The sequence below is a fragment of the Chamaea fasciata genome, unplaced genomic scaffold (assembly GCF_029207755.1).
Source record: "Chamaea fasciata isolate MVZ Bird 193981 ecotype frontalis unplaced genomic scaffold, bChaFas1.0.hap1 SCAF_21, whole genome shotgun sequence".
Classification (NCBI taxonomy): domain Eukaryota; kingdom Metazoa; phylum Chordata; class Aves; order Passeriformes; family Sylviidae; genus Chamaea; species Chamaea fasciata.
In genome coordinates, this window is record NW_027094106.1 from 9,320,317 (window position 1) to 9,341,573 (window position 21,257).

The window sequence follows — 21,257 nt, forward strand, 5'->3', positions numbered from 1 at the left end:
AAGGTGAAGTCTGAGGGTTACAGGCTGTGGCCACGCTGAGTTCAGTCTTGTTTGCTTCCAGCTTAAAGCCATGTAGCCTTGAGAATTAAAGCAAACCAGCCTGTATTATCCTGGGGACAAATGCAAGAACTGCCAACAACCTCTTAGAAACAGTTGTCAGTTTATAGCAGAGTTTTCTGGTAACTGGTGGATGTGTTTATTTTAAAACACTTCCTAGACTTGCCTAGGGAAGAAAGGTCTCCCTGGTGAACCGACTGGCACTACTCATTTATCCAAAATTACTCCTGGGTATTTATTTTTGAAATATTTAAAGCCTGAGACGTGCAGCGCGCTGTGCCTGTGAGCACAAGCCTGCTGGGGTGATTCAGAAGGGGCTGGGTGTGACAGGCAGAGCTGTGCCTGGACAAGCACAGGGCACCCAGGTGCCAACTGTGGAGCAGGGAGGACGTGGGAGGTCTGCTGGGTGAGCTCCACACGGGCTGGTGCTGCCAGTTCCAGGGCTGCAGCTCTGCTTGCCACAGGGGCAGCAAACCCAGAGTGAGAACAACCCTCTGACCAACGCCAGCTCCTCATCCTCAGACTTCTCTTGCTCCTAAAGCCCCGAGGAGTAATTTGGAGGTTGTAGCCAGGTGGGTTTGATTTCTCCTCCCAGGCAGCAAGCGACAGAGGGAGAGGACACGGCCTCAGGCTGCACCAGGTTGGACATCAGGAGGAATTTCTCTGTGGAAAGTGTGGTCAGGCGCTGGGAGGTGTCCAAGGAATGACTGGATGTGGCCACTCAGTGCTGCTCCACAAAGTGTGGCTCAGTCACAGGATGATCTCAGAGGTCTTTTCCAGCCTAAATAATTCTGGGATTCCACGAGCTGTTCAGCAGTGAGTTAATGAGAGACACTTAATTCTCATTGCTTGTCGTCGATAACAAATGCAGCGAGCTCTGCCCCGAAGCAACTGGTGCAGTTATGAATGCTGAGTGCTCAGCCTGTGAACACAAGATAATTGCCCAGGCCTCTGAAAGAACCCAGAGAGGCAAGTGAGGAGCATCCTTTGATCACAGGAGCAGCAAACGGCTCTGCTGGGGTTTGAAAAGATGTGGGAAGTGAACGCCAGGACACTGCTGCTCTCCACACACCTCCACAGCTGTTGGCTGGGTGGCTGGGAGGAAAAGGAACTCTGCATTTCACTTCACTCTGGGCTGTGTTTAGACAAAGAACCCTTTGTACAGAGTAAAGGTATATATTTTTAATATCAGGATCTTTTATTTAGTTGTTACGTAACGAGTAAAAGTTCAAGATACTTCAAGCAGGAAGACTAATGGTTCAGCCGTAATGTGTCACCTACCTCAACAATAGCAGAGGAAAACAGAAATTGTTTTGCCTTTGCTGCCATAAATTCCACCAAATGACCTTTCTGCAGGGCAGAAAAATGCTGGGATGTGGTGAGAGAGTAGAGCTGATTACATTTATCCTTAACCTTTTACTGAACATCACTAACTTCTTAACACATCCCATTATTTTTAAGGAGCAACTCTAGCATGTCTCCTCTCCCAGCTGCAGTAGAGCCTCTTTTGAAGTCAGATGTTGCCCCGAAGATTCCAGGCAGGATCCTATTTCAAAGCCACGCTGTCCCAGAGAACAGGTATTTCTTCCAGGCAAAGAGGGCCATGCAAATGAAGGCAAGAAGGGGCTGGCTGCCTTTCCACCGCCTTGGAGATAACAAACAAGCCGCGTGTTCCAGCGACTTAAAAAAAAAAAAAAAATTAAAAATCCCTGGATGAAAACGGTATGAAATGAAATGGTGCTTTTCGTATAGATGTGCACTCCAAGAACACAAAACCTGGGACAACGTTGTTGTTGCTGCGAACCAGCCATGCTCTGGGGCACAGGAAAGCACATCCCTGCAAAGACCGAAGTTCATCAGAGTGCTCTGGTGGGAGAAACTATCCCTCGTTACAAACCCCGGCTTTTCTGCTGCGGAAAACCATGAAAACACCGACTGCAAACCCTGCAGCACCCTGACTCCACGTGTTGTTCCCCTTACAGCTGCTGCACCAGCAGCTCGAGTAAATTAACTCCCCCACTAAACATCGTTTTTATGCAGACACAAGGAAAAAAAAAATAGAATCCTGCTCCTTAATTACCTCCCCTGCATTTTCTTGTGAGGGCTTTAGTGCCCATACCCATACACAACAAGAATGAACAGGTCAGCTGTATTATTCAGTAGTTCAAGAAAGACTTTGGGTTTGTTGGGGTTTTTTGGTTGTTTTTTTTTTTTGGTTTTTTTGGGCTGCTTAATTGAGGCAGGCACAGGATTTCGGGCTGGCTGCACTGGGGCGCTGCAGGCGCCAAGCAGAGCTGTTAAATCCTGCCCTGCCTGGCCCGGCACCAGCACCGAGCTGCGTTTGATGCCGGGGCAGCGGAGGATTTAGCGAGCCCCAAGGACATGGAGCCCAGCGCTTATCCCTGCGCAGGACACCCTCAGAGCGTTGAGTTTTTATCAGCCCGTGCTGCCGGCGGGGCCGTTCGCAGGCGGCGGTAACGCCCGGCCCGGTGCCGCTCGTTGGAACCCCCAACGCCCCGGGGGCCAACCGCCGGTGCCGGGAGCCGTTCCGGGCACAGCCCCGCGTCCCTCGAGGCCAGGCCGGTGGCCGGTACCCGGTACCCGGTACCCGGTGGTGGCCGGTGGCCGGTGGCGGCCGGTGGTGGCCGGTAGCCGGGGCGGGCCCGGGCGGTGCCCGCGGCTCTCGCGAGAGCGGGGCGGGGCGGCCTCGGGGCGGGCGGGGAGGAGGAGGAGGCGGCTCTGGGACCCGCGGTGCCGCCCGCCTGTCACAGCGCCCGGGCCGCCCAGCGCCGCCAGCAGCCGGTAAGGGCCCGCGGGCCGCGGGGCAGCGCTGCTGTTGTGGTGGTGGTGGTGGTTGGGGTGGGGGGAAAGGGAGGGGAGGCAGCTCGGGGCCGCGCAGGGCGCTCCCCGCCATCGCGTGGGGGAGCCGGGCGAGGCCGCGCAGCAGCGGGGAGGAAGGGGTGGGTCTGCCGGGGCAGCCGGGCTGCGGCCCCGCGGGGAGGCGGCGGGGCGGGAGCCGGGGCCGCTCGGCGGGGCGGCCGGGACAGCGCCGGGCAGGCGGCGGTTCCCCCCCCGGGGCGGGCCGGGAGCGGCGGAGGAGCCGCAGAGCCGCGGCGGGCTGGGCGGGTCCCGGCGGCCGCGCTGGGCCGGTGGCGGGCGGGGGGCGGCGGCTCCATCTCCCCGTGGCGGCTCCATTTTCCCCCGCGGGCTCCATCTCCCCTCCCAACCCTCCGTGTCCGTCCCCGCCCGGTAGGGCTCCATCTCCCCGCTGGGATCACCGTCTCCCCGTTCCCTGCTCGCTGCCGCATTCCCCGGCCCGTTGCCGGCCCGGCGGGGTGGGTGGGCCGTGGTGAATCAGGCGATGGGGAGCGCAGGCTGGCTGCCGGCTGCTGGTGAAAGTGTGGCGGGGAAGCGCGGCGGGTGTTTACCTCCCTCCGGCCGGGGCCGCCCGCAGGCTGGAGCGGGGAGGAAGCGGCAGCAGCAGCAGCGGCGGCGGCGGCGGCGATGGCGCGGCTGGTGGCGGTGTGCCGGGACGGCGAGGAGGAGTTCCCCTTCGAGAAAAGGCAGATCCCGCTGTACATCGATGACACCCTCACGGTGAGTCCCCCCTCGGCGGGCCCGTCCCGCTGGTTGCCCGCGTGTTGCAATTCCCGGGCCGGGCCTTTTCCTCCTTTGGCCGGGGCCTCGCCGCCTCCTCCTCCTCCTCCTCGGGCTCCTTAATCTTCGGGACTTTGCAACACTTGGGGTTAACGCAGCCGAATGTGGCAACTTTTTTTTTTTTTTTTTTAATTATTTTATCTGATGGCCGGCTGTGAACCGCGCGGTGAGGGAGTTTTCTCGCCGTGCCGGGGCCTGTGCACAAGTTGTGCCGGAGCCACGAGCGTGGCTCGGTGCTCAAGGGTGGAGCAAAGCCATTTTTTTTTTTTTTTTCTGCTGGGAAAGGAAGGGAGCCATGTTAAACCTTAAACCCCGGCATAAAATAAAAAAAATTCAAAAAAAAACCCCGGCCGATTATTGTGCTGTTAAACGGGGGAGAGAAGGCTGAAGGCGTTTTTTGGGGCTCGGGGTTGTGGAGCTCGCAGAAATGTTACGGATAGGAGAGTTCCCGTTCCGGGGTGTTGCTGTGGCTTTGGAAAACGTGCTGCTTCGGCCCTTTCCAGAAGGTTCAGTGGGGAAAAGAAATCTGCTAAGTGCAGCTCGGAGGTTGTCTGCTCCTTCTCCTCGTGAGTTTAGGGGAAGGCTCAAAAATTGCATTGTAGGAGGATGCCGAGCAAATGGAAAAAAAAAAATTAATCTCTAACTAGCCAGCTGCTCTTTTAATTCTTAAAGCTTGAAAACAATATTGCATTTAGTGTAGTTTGGTATTTTAATGATTAATGTTTGATTTCTCTCGACAGTGGGACAGTAAGCGTTGTGATGTAAAATGGGGGTGATTTAAATCCCTCCTCTAATGTTTAGGGTGGAAGAATCCCTGAGTTTTGTCAGCTGAGGAAGGTGTCCCTGCACATGGCAGGGATGATCTTCATGGTCCTTTCCACCCCAAACCATTCTTCCACCTTCCAGAACGAAACTGTTGAATGCCTTCATCTGGTTTTGCTGCATTTGAAGGAAGTCCTTTTTGCCGTGTTTTATTGTTGATCAATTTGCATGGTGGCGTTTTATTAATTTACCAAATGTAATCACTCTTTTTGGCTTCTCTCTGGTTAACTCTGTTCAGGTATTGGGTGAAGTTTCCCCTAAAGTTGTCCAAAGCAGTTTCTGCCTCTCCTAGAGGTGCTGATGAGCTGGAGAACCCAGCACTGTGCAGGAACAGTGCAAGTTTGAGGTTTTTTGGTGTCTTGGCCACACCTTGGAAGTTATTGTGCCCATTCATTTTTCATGTGGTTTTAATAAAAGCCCTTGGATTCCTCTCTTTTTTAATTTTTTTTTCCTTCCTGGGCTCCCTGTAAAAATCCCCCATTAATTTGTGTCTTGTGGACTCGCCATGCCTTTGTTATTTTTTGTTGTGTGCGATAGGTTGAGAGTGAAAATTCAGCTCCCCCAGATGGATGGCTTCAAGCAGACCTGAAATTCCATTTGTGGTTTAGTCCCAGAATTTAACACCAGGCCCAAACTTTGTGTAATTGCGCTGTGTTGTTGCTCCTCTTCTGCTTTTTACACCGCAATCCTCATGATTGAAAGGGTCCTCTAGCTGCAAATCAGTTTTATCTCCAGCTGGAGGGAAGGCATTTATGCAAGTGCAAGTCATCTTCACCGTGAGGAAATCTTACCTTGTGTCCATTTTCTTGTATTTTATTGTCATTGTCATTCTGTTGCTATTGTCACAAAGTGCTTGGGTTTCTCGGTGGTTTCTGGAGGCTTTTATTAAAAAACAAACCTGCAGAAGCAAGTGAATGAACTCTGAGCTTCCTTGTCTGTCATCTATAATTTATTTTTTAAATACTTAATGAGAGCTATTACAAGACATGCAGCTGTCTTTGAAACAGAATTTTACCTCTGCAGCACCATCTTTAAAAAATAATGGTGGTTATTGATAGTAACGGGCTTCTGATACCTCTTGGAAAACTCAAACTTTAAAAATGATGGCTGGGAGAGTTAATCTGGCCCTTAAATCTGGAATTAAATCAATGAGTTAGTGATTGCAAATGAGGAGTGGATGGCCCATGTGCTCCTCACCTGGGATTGTTGCTTTGTAGTAGCCCAGGAAGCAGCTCCGGTGCAGGGAGGCGATTCTCCAGCACCACACTATCCCGTTCCTTCTGCCTCAGCCAGAAATTAAAGGAGGTTTCAATATTGAACCCTTTTCATTCCTTAAGCAGCTTTTATGGTTTCTAGAAGGCATTCCATTTGATGTGGTATTGCAGGATTTTTTTATTTTTTTCCCCCTTCCATTTCGGGGTGTGATGGTGGTTGATGTTTAACCACTTAATAAAATCTCATCAGACACATGAATTAATTTAGCCTTTGATTCTTTTGCTCTGTTGTACAAAACACCTCAGGGTGTTGTCTGATAGTGGGAGATGAAGGTGATGGGGGGGGAGGGAAGGAGGCAGATTTATCTCGTCTCTGTTATTAGCAGGTAGAGCTTTTACTTTTGCTTGCAGCTCGTGGCCCACAGAAACACCACATGAGTGATGCAGGGAGCATCAAACCTGCAGCAGAAACTGGTGTGGATGGCTCAGGGAAGCTGGAGAAGGGTTGGGATTGGCAGTGGCTGTGGCACTGCTCTGCACGGAGATGAGGCAGCTGTGCCTCTGCTCAGACTGGGGCACAGGGGACAGCAAAATTGTGCCTTGTGCTCACGGAAATGCTGTTCATTTTGGAGGGGTGCTGAGTGCCTGGAGAAGCGAGTGAGTGAGTTCTCTGGAGGTGGTGGTGGCAGTTCAGCACCAGCAGGGAATTCCGCCTTCCCCAGGCAGCTGAGGGACGGTGGAAGGAGGGAAAGGGGTGAATCAGACAGTTTTATTTGGTGTTCATTTGCCTTGGGGTTAATAACCAAAGTTGTTGTTTTGTCTCTCAGATTTTAAAGTGAGCTTCCAGTATTAGTATTGACAAATTCCCTGTTTCTCAGTTTGGACAGAGAAGAGAGCTAAGCCAGGCTTTACACATTTTCTAACTGCTTGCATTTTATTCCGTGTTTGCACGGTTGGATTTTTTTTGGCTGAAAGTTCCTTCCCCAATTTCTGCCTCCTCCCAAGAAATTGCCCTCTTTGTTTCACAGTAATTTGATAAGAAATGTTATTAATTACTTACAAGTAATCACATTGTTCTGTAGGCTTAACATTTTGCTTGGAGCCTCTTGAGAGTTGCAGCTGCAATCACACAAAGCAAACTGTGCCTTGGAGTACCTTGTTGGGTTAATATGGTTTGAAATTAGCCTTTGGAGGAGTCGACTCTGTCATTAAACTGTTGTGACTGTTTCCTCAGAGCTTTATAAATTGAGTTAAGCTGTTGGGTCCATTTGGATCTCAGTGTGTTGAAGTTTTTGTTTGTTTGTTTGGTTTGGTTTTGTTTTTTTTTTTTTTTTAACTGAAGCAGGGTCCCAAGTCATGTGGATGATAATATAAATATTGATGGTCCATTTAGCAACTCTTGCTTTCCAACAGCTATTTAAGAGTTTCCATTTATAAACTGCTTCTAGAACATTATATTAATGAAGCATTTATTACTTTGCTGAAACATCCACTATCTGAAACACTTACTTTTATCCTTGCCCAAGCTCCAGTAATTATGTGAAAAGAGTGAGCATTTAACATAATTTCAGTCTTATTTCCCCCAAGAAAGTAAAACAATTCATGCTCTGTTTGGCTTTTTTTGTTTGTTTGTTTGTTTTGTCTGAAAGCTCCTCTTTAAGTTGTTTTTCCTCTCTTGTATAGATGGTGATGGAATTTCCTGATAACGTGCTGAACCTCGATGGACACCAGAGTAACAGTACACAACTGAAACAGTTCATCCAGGTAAATAATGCTTCCTGAGAAGAGCGAGATTTTTGCTTTCCTCAGGTTTGTGTTTTTGCTTTTCCAGGGAGGTTGTGACTCCTGGAATGCCTCAGACACGTCAGCACCTGGGAGCAATCTCACATTGGTACCAAAGTGCACTGGGTTCAGTTGTGCTCTGGATTCCACGGCATTTATTGCACTGTCTTGTCAGCAGGCAGGACATGAGACTTGTCTGAGAGTTCAGAGCATGTCTGAGAGGTCAGAGCTTACAGCGGGAGCTACAGCTTCTAAACACATCTTGATTTTTATTTTCCTGAGCTGTTTTGAGCTGCCTTCTCAAATGAAAGCGTGGATTGCCTGAGGTTGGGCTCTTACTATGAGTGCCCATAGTAAGAATGGAATTTGTGTGCCAATTTGTAGATCTTAGATAGACGAGTAGTGAGAGTTGGTTTTTGGTACCCCAGAAACTTTAATCCTAGGAACTGCTGTGCCAAATGACTGTAGCACCTGTAGCAGCTGCAGAGTGGTGCCAGTGGGTGTGCAGAGGGGCAGAGTTTGCTGCTCTGCAGTTGCGTGGCCTCACTCAGGGTTGACAGCAGCAGTGCAGACACGTGCTGCATGCCAAGTGGGCCTGCCTTGTGAAAATAGCTCGTTCCTGCTTTGCTGTGGCTCCTGCAATTAATTACAGGAAAGAGGGTTATTGCAGAGTGATAGTGCTTGGCAGATGGTTTAATGGGCCTTCCTCTAAGAGCACAAACCTTAAATGTTACCTGATGGTGCCTCTGCTTTCCATGTTGCATAGAAGGAGCTGAGAACACTTTCCTTTTCCGGTGGATGTGAGTTCTGCTGTGTTGTGTGGTCTTTTCTTCCTTTCCCCAGGAGTTGTGGCAAGTCCTTTGTGCACGAGGAGTGTTTGAGTGGCGTGATGTGACAATAATACAGAAAATGCTCTGGAGCCATGGCATTCCCTGTGCTGAGACAGCTCAAGTGTGGGTTTGTGTGTTGGGGTGTGAGGAAGGGACTCTCTGCTCTGCACAGCTCTGCTGGTGGCACTCCAGGGCTGCTGAAAGCCAAGGCAGTAATTGAGCAGTGAGAAGGACAAGAAGGGTGTGTGATTTTTGTGAGGACGTGTGCCTGGATGTGTTTGACCCAGGGGCCAGGAGACACATCTACAATTGTTTACTGACGTAAGCAGTATTGGAAGGTGTGCTCATTAATCTTCTCTTCATAGCAGGCATTGGATGTTCACTGTTGAAGTCAAAGGCTTCAAATGTGTGCTGTCTTTAACTCCAGCTAGTAGGGTTGTAATGGGAAATGGCATTTAGCCTTCCAGGAAAAACACTGCTGGATTGTCATGGTCTGAGCAGAGCAAGTTGGTTGTAAATGAGATTTCCATAAATGCCAAGGAGCGTTCCTGAACTTCCTTCCCACGTGCCAAAGATAAAAGGAGTGTGAGCAGAAGATGAGAGCTTGCACTTGTGTGTGTGTGTGTGTGTGTGTGTGTGTGTGTGTGTGTGTGTGAGACCTTTCCCTACAACATCTGTGCTGAGCTGGAGAACAAACATTTCCCAACCGGGCCGGTTATTCCCAACCAACATTTGCGGCAAAAGGAGGCAACAAAGAGCAGGAATAAACCAGAGAATGAGCGTTGAACGATGTGATTTTTATTTTGGTGTGGGTTTTTACATTTTTTTTTCTGTTTTTGGTTTTTTTTTTGCAGAGGCACAGCATGCTGAAGCAGCAGGACCTGAACATTGCCATGATGGTGACGTCGCGGGAGGTGCTGAGCGCGCTGTCGCAGCTGGTGCCGTGCGTGGGCTGCCGGCGCAGCGTGGAGCGCCTCTTCTCCCAGCTGGTGGAGTCAGGGAACCCTGCCCTGGAACCCCTCACCGTGGGGCCCAAGGGGGTGCTCTCAGTCACCCGCAGCTGCATGACTGATGCCAAGAAGCTTTACACGCTCTTCTACGTGCATGGGTCAGTGTCTGCCAGGTCCTCGCGCCGTCCCCGCTCTGTGCGCCTCACCTTTGAGTTGTCACGACACATTCTCCTCTTCAACATCCATCATTACACCTAATCGTTGCCTAAACTGGGGAGTAAAACAGCAAACCTTATCTTTGATTAGTTGCAGTTCCGTGGTTGCAGTTGGAAGATGCCAGTATTTAGTGTTGGGTGGTTAATCTTGATCCAGGCGCTGCGGGGTTTTCCTGGTCTCTGGAGGAAGTGTTTGCCTCGCTACTTGGCACGTGGAGAAATGAAATTAAAGTGTTAATTTTTTTTTTTTCCACCAAAGTTTGCTGCTCTTGGGTGGAAAGGGTAGCACTGAGAAAGTGAAACCTTCTGGGCTTGGTGAGCACAATAAATGCCCCGGTGCCATTAAGTTCCTGAGCTGTCAGCAGAGCAAACAGTGAGTGCTCAGCACAGTGTGCCTTGGCCTTCCAGTTGGCTTCAGCTCGTTCTTCTTGCTCCAGTTAGCAGGGAAAGTAGGGAAGGTTAGTGCAGAGCTGAGGAGATTAAAATGGGGAGAGTGAGGTGCTGTAACCTGATCCAGTGGTTTTCAAAGTTCCTCACTTTTTTTCCCCCCCCCCATAGGTCCAAACTGAATGACATGATTGATGCAATTCCCAAAAGTAAGAAGAACAAGAGGTGTCAGCTACACTCCCTGGACACACACAAACCAAAACCTTTGGGGTAAGTCTGTGTTTAACATGCACACCTGAAATATTTTCAGGAAGCAAAGTATTGAGACTAATTTATTTTTAAGCACTGAGATCAATTTTTATGCTCTGATCTGTTTGCCAGGGCAGCAGTTGGATTGTAGCAGAGCTAAATAGTTGTTGGGGAGAGCAAGAGAAGCAGCAGGAGTTTTGGACATGCTCAGGGCATGGATGGCTCCTGCCCTGTGATACAAACTGCTCTAGAAAGACAAACTGGTTTTTGTCTAGACCAAAATGGTTCCTCAGCAGATTTTCTCACACTGGGGTCAAAGGGTACATGCTAAATAAATATTCATAATTTTGCTTGGGATTATTAAGAATGCCTTGCACAACTGTTAACCGAGGGCTTTATTGTGGTTGGACGCAGGGTTAAAACTGGAACTCCAGAAAATGTATTTTCTCAGAAGTGACAGCGTGTTTTGAATACACCACTGAACAATATGCATATATGCCTCTGTCTTGAGGTTGAAATGATTTATTCCAGCTGGTTAAGCAGAAAAACACTCCCTGTAAATCTGTTGTGGATTTTGAGGAGGTTTCTTGTTTGCAGGGTGGCTCCTTTTATGTATTTTTTTTTCAAGTGATGACCAATAAATTAGTCTCTTGGGCTTAATTGGAGTGTTTGGACCTTTTTTACTCAGTTCTTACTCAGCTGTGTTCTGCTGCTGGTTAAGCCTCCAACCTGTGAAAGCTTGCTCATGGTTTCCAGTTACAGGACATGTATTTTTCTGTGCAGATTGGAGTCTCTCTGGGTTTAGTTAAATCCCCTGGGATACCAGGCATGTGGCGTTTGACACTTGATTTTTGCTTGTGCTGCTTGAGGATATTGGGAACTAATCATTATCTTCTATTATATGGTGGTTACAGGCCTTTCACAAAATTAGTTTAAAGCTTATGGTACACATGATCCTGAGAGTGTAGGGATGTCTATACATATATATATACACATTTCTTTTTTAAATAAAGCAAATTCATAGCATCATGAAAGTGGGTTTTGGGTTTGTTTTTTTTTTCTATTTAGTAAGCTTAATCTTTTCTGTGTGAGAACAGATGCTGTGGAACCTGCAGTTAGCACTTTGGCAAGGTAGAACTATGCTGAAGCTGAATGAATAGAGAGGAAAATGCTGCTTTTAATTCCACAATTCATGCTGGAAGACAAATCTCCCTGCCGTGGGCACACACAGGCTCTGGAGGCACCCAGGTGTCACAGAGCAAACTTCATTTACCAACGCAGAGCTCCTGCTCCACGTCTTTACACAAGAAACTCCTTCGGATGAGTTGCATCTGTTGGGCATTTCCTGCGCACAAAAAAGGCTTTGAGCTGGAGCTGGGTGTTTAATTAGAGGAGTTATGTAAGCAGCTAATGCCACTTGAGGGTTTCTTGATGTCCTCAGTCTGTGCCTGGCTTTTGGCTCCTCAGCTGCACTTGGGGCTCAGGAGCATTTGAAACTCCGCTAAATGCAAGCCCTCTGACCTGGCAAAGGGGGTGATGGCACATGGAACTCCTCTAATGAGCAAATGGGGCTGCTGCTGCCCGTTTTCCTGCTCTGTTGTAGCCATGAGGCAGAAATCACCTTTCTGATGAAGTGTCAGCTGTAGACAAGCCTGTAAAGTAACCATGGCTCGTTGTTTAAAGTCCATTTTTGGCTCAATTTTAGCACATCCAGAAGTGAGTTGTAAAGTTATTTTGATATTCTTAACAAATTTTTGAAATTCGAGGTCGGGTGTTTTATGGTGAAAGTTTTTTGGGGCTGTTTCTTTTTTGGTTTTGTTTTGCTTTTTTCTTTTTTTTTTTTTTTTACTAAATTGTCTTCAGCTGACAAGCATTGAAACTTGTGTGTGTTCATGCTTAAAGTAATAATTCTGAAAATCATGGCTGTTTTGCAGCTGTAGCATTACAAAGTCTTGATGAGTCTGGGATATAAACACGGACAGCAGAATTTGCACCTCAGTTCTCACCCAAACTTTGACAGATGTTAAGGCCTTAACCTATAAAAACTTCAGATTAAATTAAGGAACAGAGCAGCCTTTTCCATCGGATTTGTTTAGGAAAAAATAACTGGCTGACAATATGTATATTATAGGTCTGAGAAATGTTTGGTAATACTATGTGACAGTGAAAGGAGCAGTAGCAGACTCAGTTCAAAGAAATTAAGAGCAGTTAAGAAAAGTAGAGAAGACAGGAAGAAGAAAGAGGGCAAGTGTAGCATCATTTTCTGCTATGGACCTTCCCACGGAGCGGTCAGGTAAAGAATGAGGCTCTGCTGGGCTGCTTTGCTGACCCCCCAGCAGGGTAATGCGGAGTTTTGTTGCCTTGCAGGGGTTGCTGGATGGATGTGTGGGAGCTGATGTCCCAGGAGTGCAGGGATGAAGTGGTTCTGATTGACTCCAGCTGTCTCCTAGAAACGTTAGAAACCTACCTAAGGAAACACAGGTATGTGAGAGGGGCAAGCCACACCTGCCTCGGGGCAAATACATCTTTTTAGGAGATAAAAAAGCTCAAAACGTAGAGGATTTTTTGTTCTTTTCCGTGTGAAACTGAATATCTCAGCTTGGTGGTGATGGGGGGACTGTGCCAGGCTGCACTGGGATGGTTGGATGGTTGATGAGGCAAAGATGGTGAAATATTCTTTGTGTTTAATGAAAGGGAAGACGTGGAGACCTCTGATGAAGCTGTAGCTGCTTGTCTTAATTTTTTTTTAATTTTTGGGCTAGGATTAAATGATGATTTACAGTTTAATGTTCAAAACCCGTGTGTTCTCATTCACTCTTTCACTGCTCTTGGGCTGCGCCTGTTTTTAGGATTTTCAGGGAGTATGTGCCATTTCAAAATCCTGTGAACTTGCGCTAGTGCCAGCAGATTTTAGGCTCGGCGTTGCCTTTAAAGCACTGCTTTAAACCACTTGTTTCTGCCTGGTGCCGTTAAATCTCTCCGGCAGGGCAGAAATAAACCATTAAATTACAGTTGCATGTGCACAGGAGCTGCCATTGCTGATTGAAAAGTTTTAATTTCCAGCAGTCTCAAGGTTCTGATATGAACTGTGGGGGCACAGATGGGCGCGGGGGCGGCGGTGCTGTGGAAATAACACTTTGGAAACAAAATAACTTTAATCTCCTGTGACATTAAACACTGCCTTGGCTGCCTTCCTGGTGCTAACCTGCAATAATACTGCTGTTTTCTCTCCTTCCACCGCGGAAAGCGGACAGGTATCGTAGCTCTAACGGCAAAATATGTTTGACTTAGTGCTGTCAAGTGGCTGGAGACGCTGGGAAAGGGGAAAAAAAAACCAAAAACCATCCAGAGCTGGCATGGGCAGCCAGCTTTCTGAGCTGAAATGTGAGCAGCTTGTCTGACTTGCATTTTTAGAGTCATCCAGCAAGAGATCCTGTAGCCTCTTGAAGGTTGCTCCTCTTATGGCACAGAATGAGCTTATTTTGCTTGTATTTTAATTATAAAGTGCACTCCTGTCACACAGGAGCTGTCACATGTTTAAAATGGGTACGTTGTGTCATAAATAACCCTCGTTTGGCCGTCAGCAAATCTAATAATTCAAAATATGTTTGTAGTGGCAACGAGGATCACTTTTGTACAGCAGGCACCAGAGGAAACTTTGCCTCGTTTCTTATCACTCACCTGAGTACACTTTGAAAGAATTGCTAGAAGGTCATGTGGCGTGTGTTACTTGAGAGAGGGATTTTGCCCTGGTTTGCTCACTGTGGAGATTTCTCATATTTGAGTGGAATTCTGTGTGGGAGTTCCTTCTGTGGAGATTTCTGATCTTTGAGTAGATTTCTATGTGGAGATTTCTGATCTTTGAGTAGAATTCTATGTGGGAATTCCTTCTGTGGAGATTTCTGACCATTGAGTTGAATTCTATGTGGAGATTTCTGATCCTTGAGTTGAATTCTGTGTGGAGATTTCTGATCCTTGAGTTGAATTCTGTGTGGGAATTCCTTCTGCGGAGATTTCTCGTATTTGAGTCGAATTCCTTCAAACCAAGGATTCGCTTCAGAGGATGCAAGCTTGATACCCAGGTTAATAATGTGGAGTAGGTGGGATAATTCATGGTCAATTTAGGTGGATAACAGCCCAAACATTACAATAATTGGAGCTTTTGAAGCAGCGCCCCAGCTCAGCCCCATCACCGCGCACCCGCCGCGTTTTTTCGGACGAGCTGAGCCCCGTTCTGTGCTTCCCCGCAGGTTTTGCACCGACTGCAAGAACAAAGTGCTGCGTGCCTACAACATCCTGATCGGGGAGCTGGACTGCAGCAAGGAGAAGGGCTACTGTGCTGCCCTGTACGAGGGGCTGCGCTGCTGCCCCCACGAGCGCCACATCCACGTGTGCTGCGAGACCGACTTCATCGCGCACCTCTTGGGCCGGGCCGAGCCCGAGTTCGCAGGAGGGTATGAGTATGTAATTGGCTAGAGTGGGCTATCTAGCGCTTTGCTTCTTTTATTTGACTCCTCGATGTCTTTGCCCAAAGTGGCTTTTTTTTTTGTGCCGCTTTTGTGATGGATTCGTGGTTGTGGGTGTTTGTGGTTTGGTGTGAGGCTCGGAGAGAGGGAGAGCGCGCTTTGGAAGGGTTTCGGCTGTGCTTTGGGAGGAAGGAGCTTTACCAAACGTCTCCCAGTTTGTTGTTCGCTTCCCAGAGCTGCCTGCTTTTGTCCACTGAGGTGTGCACACATGCGAAATAGAAAGAGAGCCTTGGTTGAGTTTTGCCAAATGCCAAGTTTGCGAGTTAGTTTTGTTGCCATTTGTGTGTTTCTGAACCTTTTTTTAAGCATCTTAAAACCTTCCAGTGGGCAGGACTGGGTTCCCAGTGGGCAGGACTGGGTTCCCAGTGGGCAGGACTGGGTTCCCAGTGGGCAGGACTGGGTTTCCAGTGGGCAGGACTGGGTTTCCAGTGGGCAGGACTGGGTTCCCAGTGGGCAGGACTGGGTTCCCAGTGGGAAGGACGGAGTTTCCAGTGAGGACTGAGCTCAGTGCTGGAGAACCATAGAATGAGTTGGAGGTGACATAAAAGATCACCTGGTTCCAACCTCGATACCTTTAAAGCTCAGTTATAACTGTTTAATGAGGAGGGTAAATTCTTTCACAGTAGTTTTCCCCTTAACAGATTGACCAGGTTCATAGGTAATAGATGGATAATGATCAGATTAGTACTGAAATGTTTTCACTCTGCACGGTAAGTAATGTACAAAACTCCCTGGGTGTTTATTCAGCTTGAGCTAACTGGTGGTGAAATAATCACTGTGAACTCCAGCAAATGTTAGGACACAAAAGAAATGCATCTCTGGCATTTAGACTCTTGATCCCTCCTGGGAAGGGCAGGGTGTGACACCTGCAGCCAGGGGTGGCCAGGCACAGTGGTGCGGCTTTGAGCTGTTCCTTTCTATTTTGCATCTGCATGCAGCACAGCAGAGCCCTGCCAGGCTGCTCCTGCAAACGCAGCTGCAGCGGTACCTGCAGAGAACACACGTGGGCCCTGCTTTGATCCCTTGCTTGGCCTCCAGCTGCTCTAACAGTGCTGTGCTTTGCTTCCCCTTTCCCCCAGACGGAGAGAGAGGCACGCCAAGACAATAGACATAGCCCAGGAGGAGGTTCTCACCTGCCTGGGCATCCACCTCTACGAGAGGTTGCACCGGATCTGGCAGAAGCTGCGGGCTGAGGAGCAGACGTGGCAGATGCTCTTCTACCTGGGGGTTGATGCTTTACGCAAGAGCTTTGAGGTAAAAACATGGAGTTTTGTCCAGCTGGTGTCTGAATTGCTGCAGAAACTGGGCCCCCCTCATCACTGGAATTTGTTTTCTAGCACTGGGCTGGCAGGAGTGTCAAGGGCGTTGCAGTCAATCCCCTGTTCAGTTGTGTGACATCCGTGCACTGCACAACTGGAGTGTGTTCCCATGTGGAATAAACTGGAATATAAAAGGTTGAGGCTTGCTTTTACTTTCAAGCTGCCCATTCCAGTACACTGAGCCTTCTGTGTTATTAATTCTGTTTTTCTACCTGATTGCATTTGAAGTAGCTCAGGCTGCAACGGTTTTTGGTTGGTTTATGAGTAAAAATGGAGGATGAGCTTTTGAATTACAAAAGTGGTTGCAAACTCTTGTGTTCAGCTTGTTCCAGATGCACTCTGATCCTGTTGGGATCCTGAGCTTCAGACAGAACTCCTTTAACATACACCAATACCTTAATATTAATTACCAGTTTATATGACATGGATCTGTTAATGTTCATCTTCCATTCATAAGAACTGTTCTCTCTGAAAACTTCTAAAACACCAGAGAAGGAGGAAGAAAATCAGTTTGGGAAAAATCATTGAGCCGGTTACTTCTTGGAGTTTTTAGGATCAGAGTATCACAGACCCAGCAATGCATTAAAATCTGCAAGTCTTCACTGAAAAATGTGAATTTGATCCACAGGTGCAACCCAGAGCTCCCCCACTCCTGAGTTTCCAGCAGTCTAAACCGAGTGACTGCACGTGGGTGGGCATTTTTCTGCTGCAGCCAATAATTCTGTTACTGGGATTTCATTGCTGGCTGTGTTTCCCTTCTCCTTTTTTATAAATGTAAAAGCTTGAATTGTGAAAACTCCTGTGACTGGATCTCTTGTAAACAGATGGCTGTGGAAAAAGTGCAGGGCATTAGTCGATTGGAGCAGCTCTGTGAAGAGTTTTCAGAAGAGGAGAGAGTGAGAGAGCTTAAACAAGAGAAGAAACGCCAAAAGCGGAAGAACAGACGGAAAAATAAATGCGTGTGTGAGATCCCTGCTCCTCTGCAGGCAGCGGAAGAGAAGGAAATCAATCAGGCAAAGGTAAGCGTGGATAGCTGGGGATTTTTGGGCCTCCATCCATCCATCTCTGTTCCATGGTAGAATTCTTGAGGGATTTTATTGTATTTTGGTCCCTGGTGGAATTTAATTTCAGATGAGCAGAGCCTTTGTGAAGTAGTTACCTGGGACTCCTCAGTTTTTGGGATTTGATTGGGTGGGGGGCTTTTTTTAAATCCTAAATCTGAGGTTCAGGTTATGCCAAATTATTTTTCCACTGTGATTTCTTAAAGATCACTCAGAACCTGGGGACTCAAATGCTGCTCGTAGACAAATTACCATTGAATTTTTGGAGAGTGGGGGGAATCTTGAAGTGCAATTATTATTACTCAGGATCCCTTGGCTGCCCTTAATGGGTTGAGGTGAACTGGTTGGGGTTTTGTTTAGTTGTGTTGTACTCGTGAAGAATTCTAAGCAATGCTGTTATCAGTCAGTATCAGCTGGTTTTTCTCATGGAAAGAGTATTCTTTACAGGAATGCTGGCTTGAGCTGCTTTCAGTGCCTGCAAGTGTTTTTTGTTTCTGTTTGAAGGAGAACTCAAACTTCACGGAAAGCAGCTGCAAAGCCTGTGGTAGCACCGAAGAAGCCAACAACTGTGTAGAAGTAATTGTTACTAATGAAAGCACTTCTTGCACTTGTCCTAGTAGTGGTACCCTATTAGGCTCACCTAAAATCAAGAAAGGTATGTTCAGTGTTAGTGTTTTTCATTTTTTATAAAGCATTTGCCATGTATGGGGCGAACAGTGATCACCTGTTTTTAAAAAGGAGTCCCTGCCCGTGGCAGAGGGGGTGGAACGAGGTGATTTTTAAGGACCCTTCCGACCCAAACCTGTTTGGGGTTCTCTGAATTCTTTCTTGTTAGAGGCATAAGTAAAGCAGGTGCAGCAGTTCCTACAGAAGGCAGTAATTTTGGCCTCTGTCTCAGGTTTATCTCCACACTGTACTGGCAGCGACTGTGGCTATTCCTCGAGCATGGAGGGCAGCGAAACGGGGTCCCGGGAGGGCTCGGACGTGGCCTGCACTGAGGGCATCTGCAACCATGATGAAAATGGTAGGTTTGGGAAGAAGAGAACGATGCTTCGCTATCCCCCAGAGCCGCAGCAGCTCAGAGGGAACTTGGCTGTGTTTTGCAGGGGACGATGGCTGCGTCCATCGCTGCGACGACAAGGAGGAGGATGGAGACAGCTGTGTGGAGTGCTGGGCTAATGCGGAGGAGAGTAACACAAAAGGCAAAAACAAAAAGAAGAAAAAGAAAAGTAAAGCTTTGAAGTGTGAGAATGACCACGTAAGGAACATGGCTCTGCCAGATGCTTCTCTAAATGCTTTCGTTTGAAAGTAGCTACGTAAGGATTTTAAATTCTGATCGAAAATGGGACAGCAGGGGGATCTCCTGTTCCCTTGGCATCCCAAGTTTTGAATTGAGGTCCTTTCTAGAGTAGTAGGTTGTGGGGGAGTCTCTTCTGTGTTCCTAAGCATGTGCACTTTACCTCAGTCCCACTGGATGTGCCACCCCCCAGCTCCCCAGGCACACGTTTAAATATCGATACAAATATCTACCCTTGCTCACCTCTAAACCTTCCTCCCTTCCCTCTGCTTCCATCTCAAACTGGAATATCCCCCATCAAACACCTCTGGCAGTTGACTGCAGGCTCTGTTCCATTGCAGATTCAGAAGCTTGGGAGCTGTCTGGCAGATGCAGGTAGCAGAGAGACCTCAGGAAATCTCACGCACACAGAGTTTCACCGCGACAAGACCAAAGACACACACGCCGAGAGCTGCTGTAGCGCAGACAAAAGCGGCCAGCAGTTGCCTTGGTTTGAGCATATGAAAAATGTGTCACAGTTTGCAGAACCTACAGAAATGTCACTTGTCCCTGATACTGGAAAAGGTGCCAAAAGCTTAGTGGAACTCCTTGTAAGTAACCGCTGCCTTCGAGTTGGAGGTTGTAGCATCCCGCTTTAGTCTTTGGGGCTGAGAACTCAACTCCCAGTGAGGAGCTGAGTCCCAGTGTTCAGTTCCTGGTGCATGTTCCTTGAGAAGGTTATAATTGAATGCTTTGCAGAGGAGGAGAAGTTGTCACTGGAATGCAGTGACAGAACTTGTAAGTGCTCATTGTCAAGGATTGCATTATTCCGTAACATGACGTGGGCATTACTGCTGCCTTCAGGCCTCGAATGTTACTTCCCACTGCAGCCTCCTTGGGCAGCTTTCTTCTCTCTCCTTCCCTTTCCTTCTCCTTCCACTTATTTAGATCCTTTGCTTTCTTTCCCTGCTTTTTCCTTTTCCTTCCTTTTTTCTTTTCGTCTTCCCTCCCCATATTTTTCTCTCTCGCCCTCCTTCCTTTTTTTTTCCTCACCTTTCCCCCAAAACCCTCTGATAAAATCCATCCCCTTCCCATGGGAATGTGCTAAGCCTGGAGCGGATTTGGTTCCGTTTCATGGCTGAATTGGCTGTTTCTCACCCCAAACCAGCGGAGCCCGGTGTGAGCGGGGTGTCCAGACGAGCCAGCTGGGATTTGGTGTGGCGGGGAAAGGCTGGGGACAGATGTGCTGCACAGCAGGGCAGCGCTGGAGCTCTGACATCCCCGTTCTCATTGCAGGATGAGTCAGAGTGCACTTCTGATGAGGAACTGTTCATCTCCCAGGATGAGATCCAATCCTTCATGGCAAACAACAAGTCTTTCTACAGCAACCGGGAGCAGTACCGGCAGCACCTGAAGGAGAAGTTCAACAAGTACTGTCGCCTCAACGACCACAAGGGGCCCGTCTGCAACAGCTGGCTGGCAACAGCTGGAGCCAACTGAACCCAACACAACTCTGTCTGTCACTGAAACTCGAGATGACTACTGCGCCTTCTCCTTCCAAACTTAATTTAGTGACTTACGGCAAAATTTTATCTTAAATTAATGTGATTCTTTTTTTTTTTTCCTTTTTTTTTTTCTTTTTTTTTTTTTTTTCCAGGGGGGAGGCTGGTGGAGGTGATTTCCTTAATTTTGTTCTTTCTCCAGGCTTGTATCTTTAGTTGAGTAGCTGTGCAAGCCTCTCTTCTAATTTAAGCCATCTCTTTTCATTCAATGTTTCTCTTCCTGTGAGACTTACAAAAAGCAAACTAGTGGCAAAGTAATGTTGTACCTATAATTCTGTACAGAATGACAAGGAGCTGAATATAAGATTTTACAAAGTAGACATCCATTTGCAAAATGTTTTGGATGTAATATGTTAAAGCGCAATGTGCAAAAATTTAAATAAAGAATATTTATTAATATGCATAGTAGAGGTGGGTGTCTGTGTTTGTACTCGGAGTGCTCAATTCCTGCCCTGGAGGTGGGGAAAACTGGTCTGGGAAAGGACAAATCCATGGAAAGCAGGCTCTGTGCTGCTCCAGGGATGTGGTTTGGGGATGCTGGAGGTGCTGCCAGCCCAGCAGGGTGTGTGCCTGTGTTGGTGGCACTGTCCCAACCTGGCACTGCTGGGCATCAGGTGCCTGCGCTGCTTCCAGGAGCTGGGATAAGGGATGAGCTCTGGAGATCCTGGCATCAGGAGCACAGCACACTTTGGGGAGGGGGTTGGATTTGGAGGGTGCAGATTGGGGTGTTGTTAAACCCCGCCCTTCTCTTTCATCAACTCTATACCCATACTTCTGCCTCTTCCAATCAATCCCTTTCCTCGTGCAGAAATAATTCCTGGGAATTATTTGAGCATCCTGGGCCCTGGGGAGGGGGATAACAGCCCCTTCACCGTGCTGCTCATCCTCTGTTCTCCCCACACCCATCCCATCCCTCTCCAATCCTCGCTGGGTTCATGCTCCACTCATCCATCCCGAGCATAGAGGAGACTCCCTCACAACCTGCTGTTCTAGGAAGGACCTCAATTCCCAAACCTGGCATGACGGGAACAGGCCATCCCTGTTGTCGCATTCCCAAACCTGCCATGACAGGGGAACAGGCCATCCCTGTTGTCCCATTCCCAAACCTGCCATGACAAGGGAACAGGCCGTCCCTGTTATCACATTCCCAAACCTGCCATGACAGGGGAACAGGCCATCCCTGTTATCACATTCCCAAACCTGCCATGACAGGGGGACAGGCCATCCCTGTTATCACATTCCCAAACCTGCCATGACAGGGGAACAGGCCATCCCTGTTGTCCCATTCCCAAACCTGCCATGACAGGGGAACAGGCCATCCCTGTTGTCGCATTCCCAAACCTGCCATGA

The 21,257-nt window shown here is 48.1% G+C and overlaps 1 protein-coding gene across 2 annotated transcripts; it reads left to right on the plus strand.

The window, feature by feature from the left end:
* The first annotated feature begins 2,782 nt into the window (after nt 1–2,782).
* Nucleotides 2,783–20,315, plus strand: GGNBP2 (gametogenetin binding protein 2). Of its 2 annotated transcripts, none has more exons than XM_066201923.1 (14): nt 2,783–2,859; nt 3,512–3,654; nt 7,434–7,514; nt 9,217–9,470; nt 10,086–10,184; nt 12,531–12,644; nt 14,414–14,623; nt 15,769–15,943; nt 16,833–17,027; nt 17,574–17,724; nt 17,968–18,093; nt 18,176–18,327; nt 18,708–18,956; nt 19,642–20,315. In XM_066201923.1, the coding sequence occupies exons 2-14, from the start codon at nt 3,562–3,564 to the stop codon at nt 19,843–19,845; spliced, it is 2,103 nt and encodes a 700-aa protein (XP_066058020.1). In that variant the 5' UTR covers nt 2,783–2,859; nt 3,512–3,561; the 3' UTR covers nt 19,846–20,315. The 2 variants fall into 2 exon arrangements, with proteins under 2 accessions (XP_066058020.1, XP_066058021.1); XM_066201924.1 differs by having other exon boundaries at nt 14,414–14,617.
* Nucleotides 20,316–21,257: the final 942 nt, after the last annotated feature.

Excerpts from the sequence above, each read along its gene's own strand:
- GGNBP2 (XM_066201923.1), top strand. The coding sequence starts at position 3,562 with ATGGCGCGGCTGGTGGCGGTGTGCCGGGACGGCGAGGAGGAGTTCCCC. Across the intron at positions 12,645-14,413 it reads ACCTACCTAAGGAAACACAG|GTTTTGCACCGACTGCAAGA; the intron begins GTATGTGAGAGG and ends GCTTCCCCGCAG. Across the intron at positions 18,094-18,175 it reads CTGCAACCATGATGAAAATG|GGGACGATGGCTGCGTCCAT; the intron begins GTAGGTTTGGGA and ends TGTGTTTTGCAG.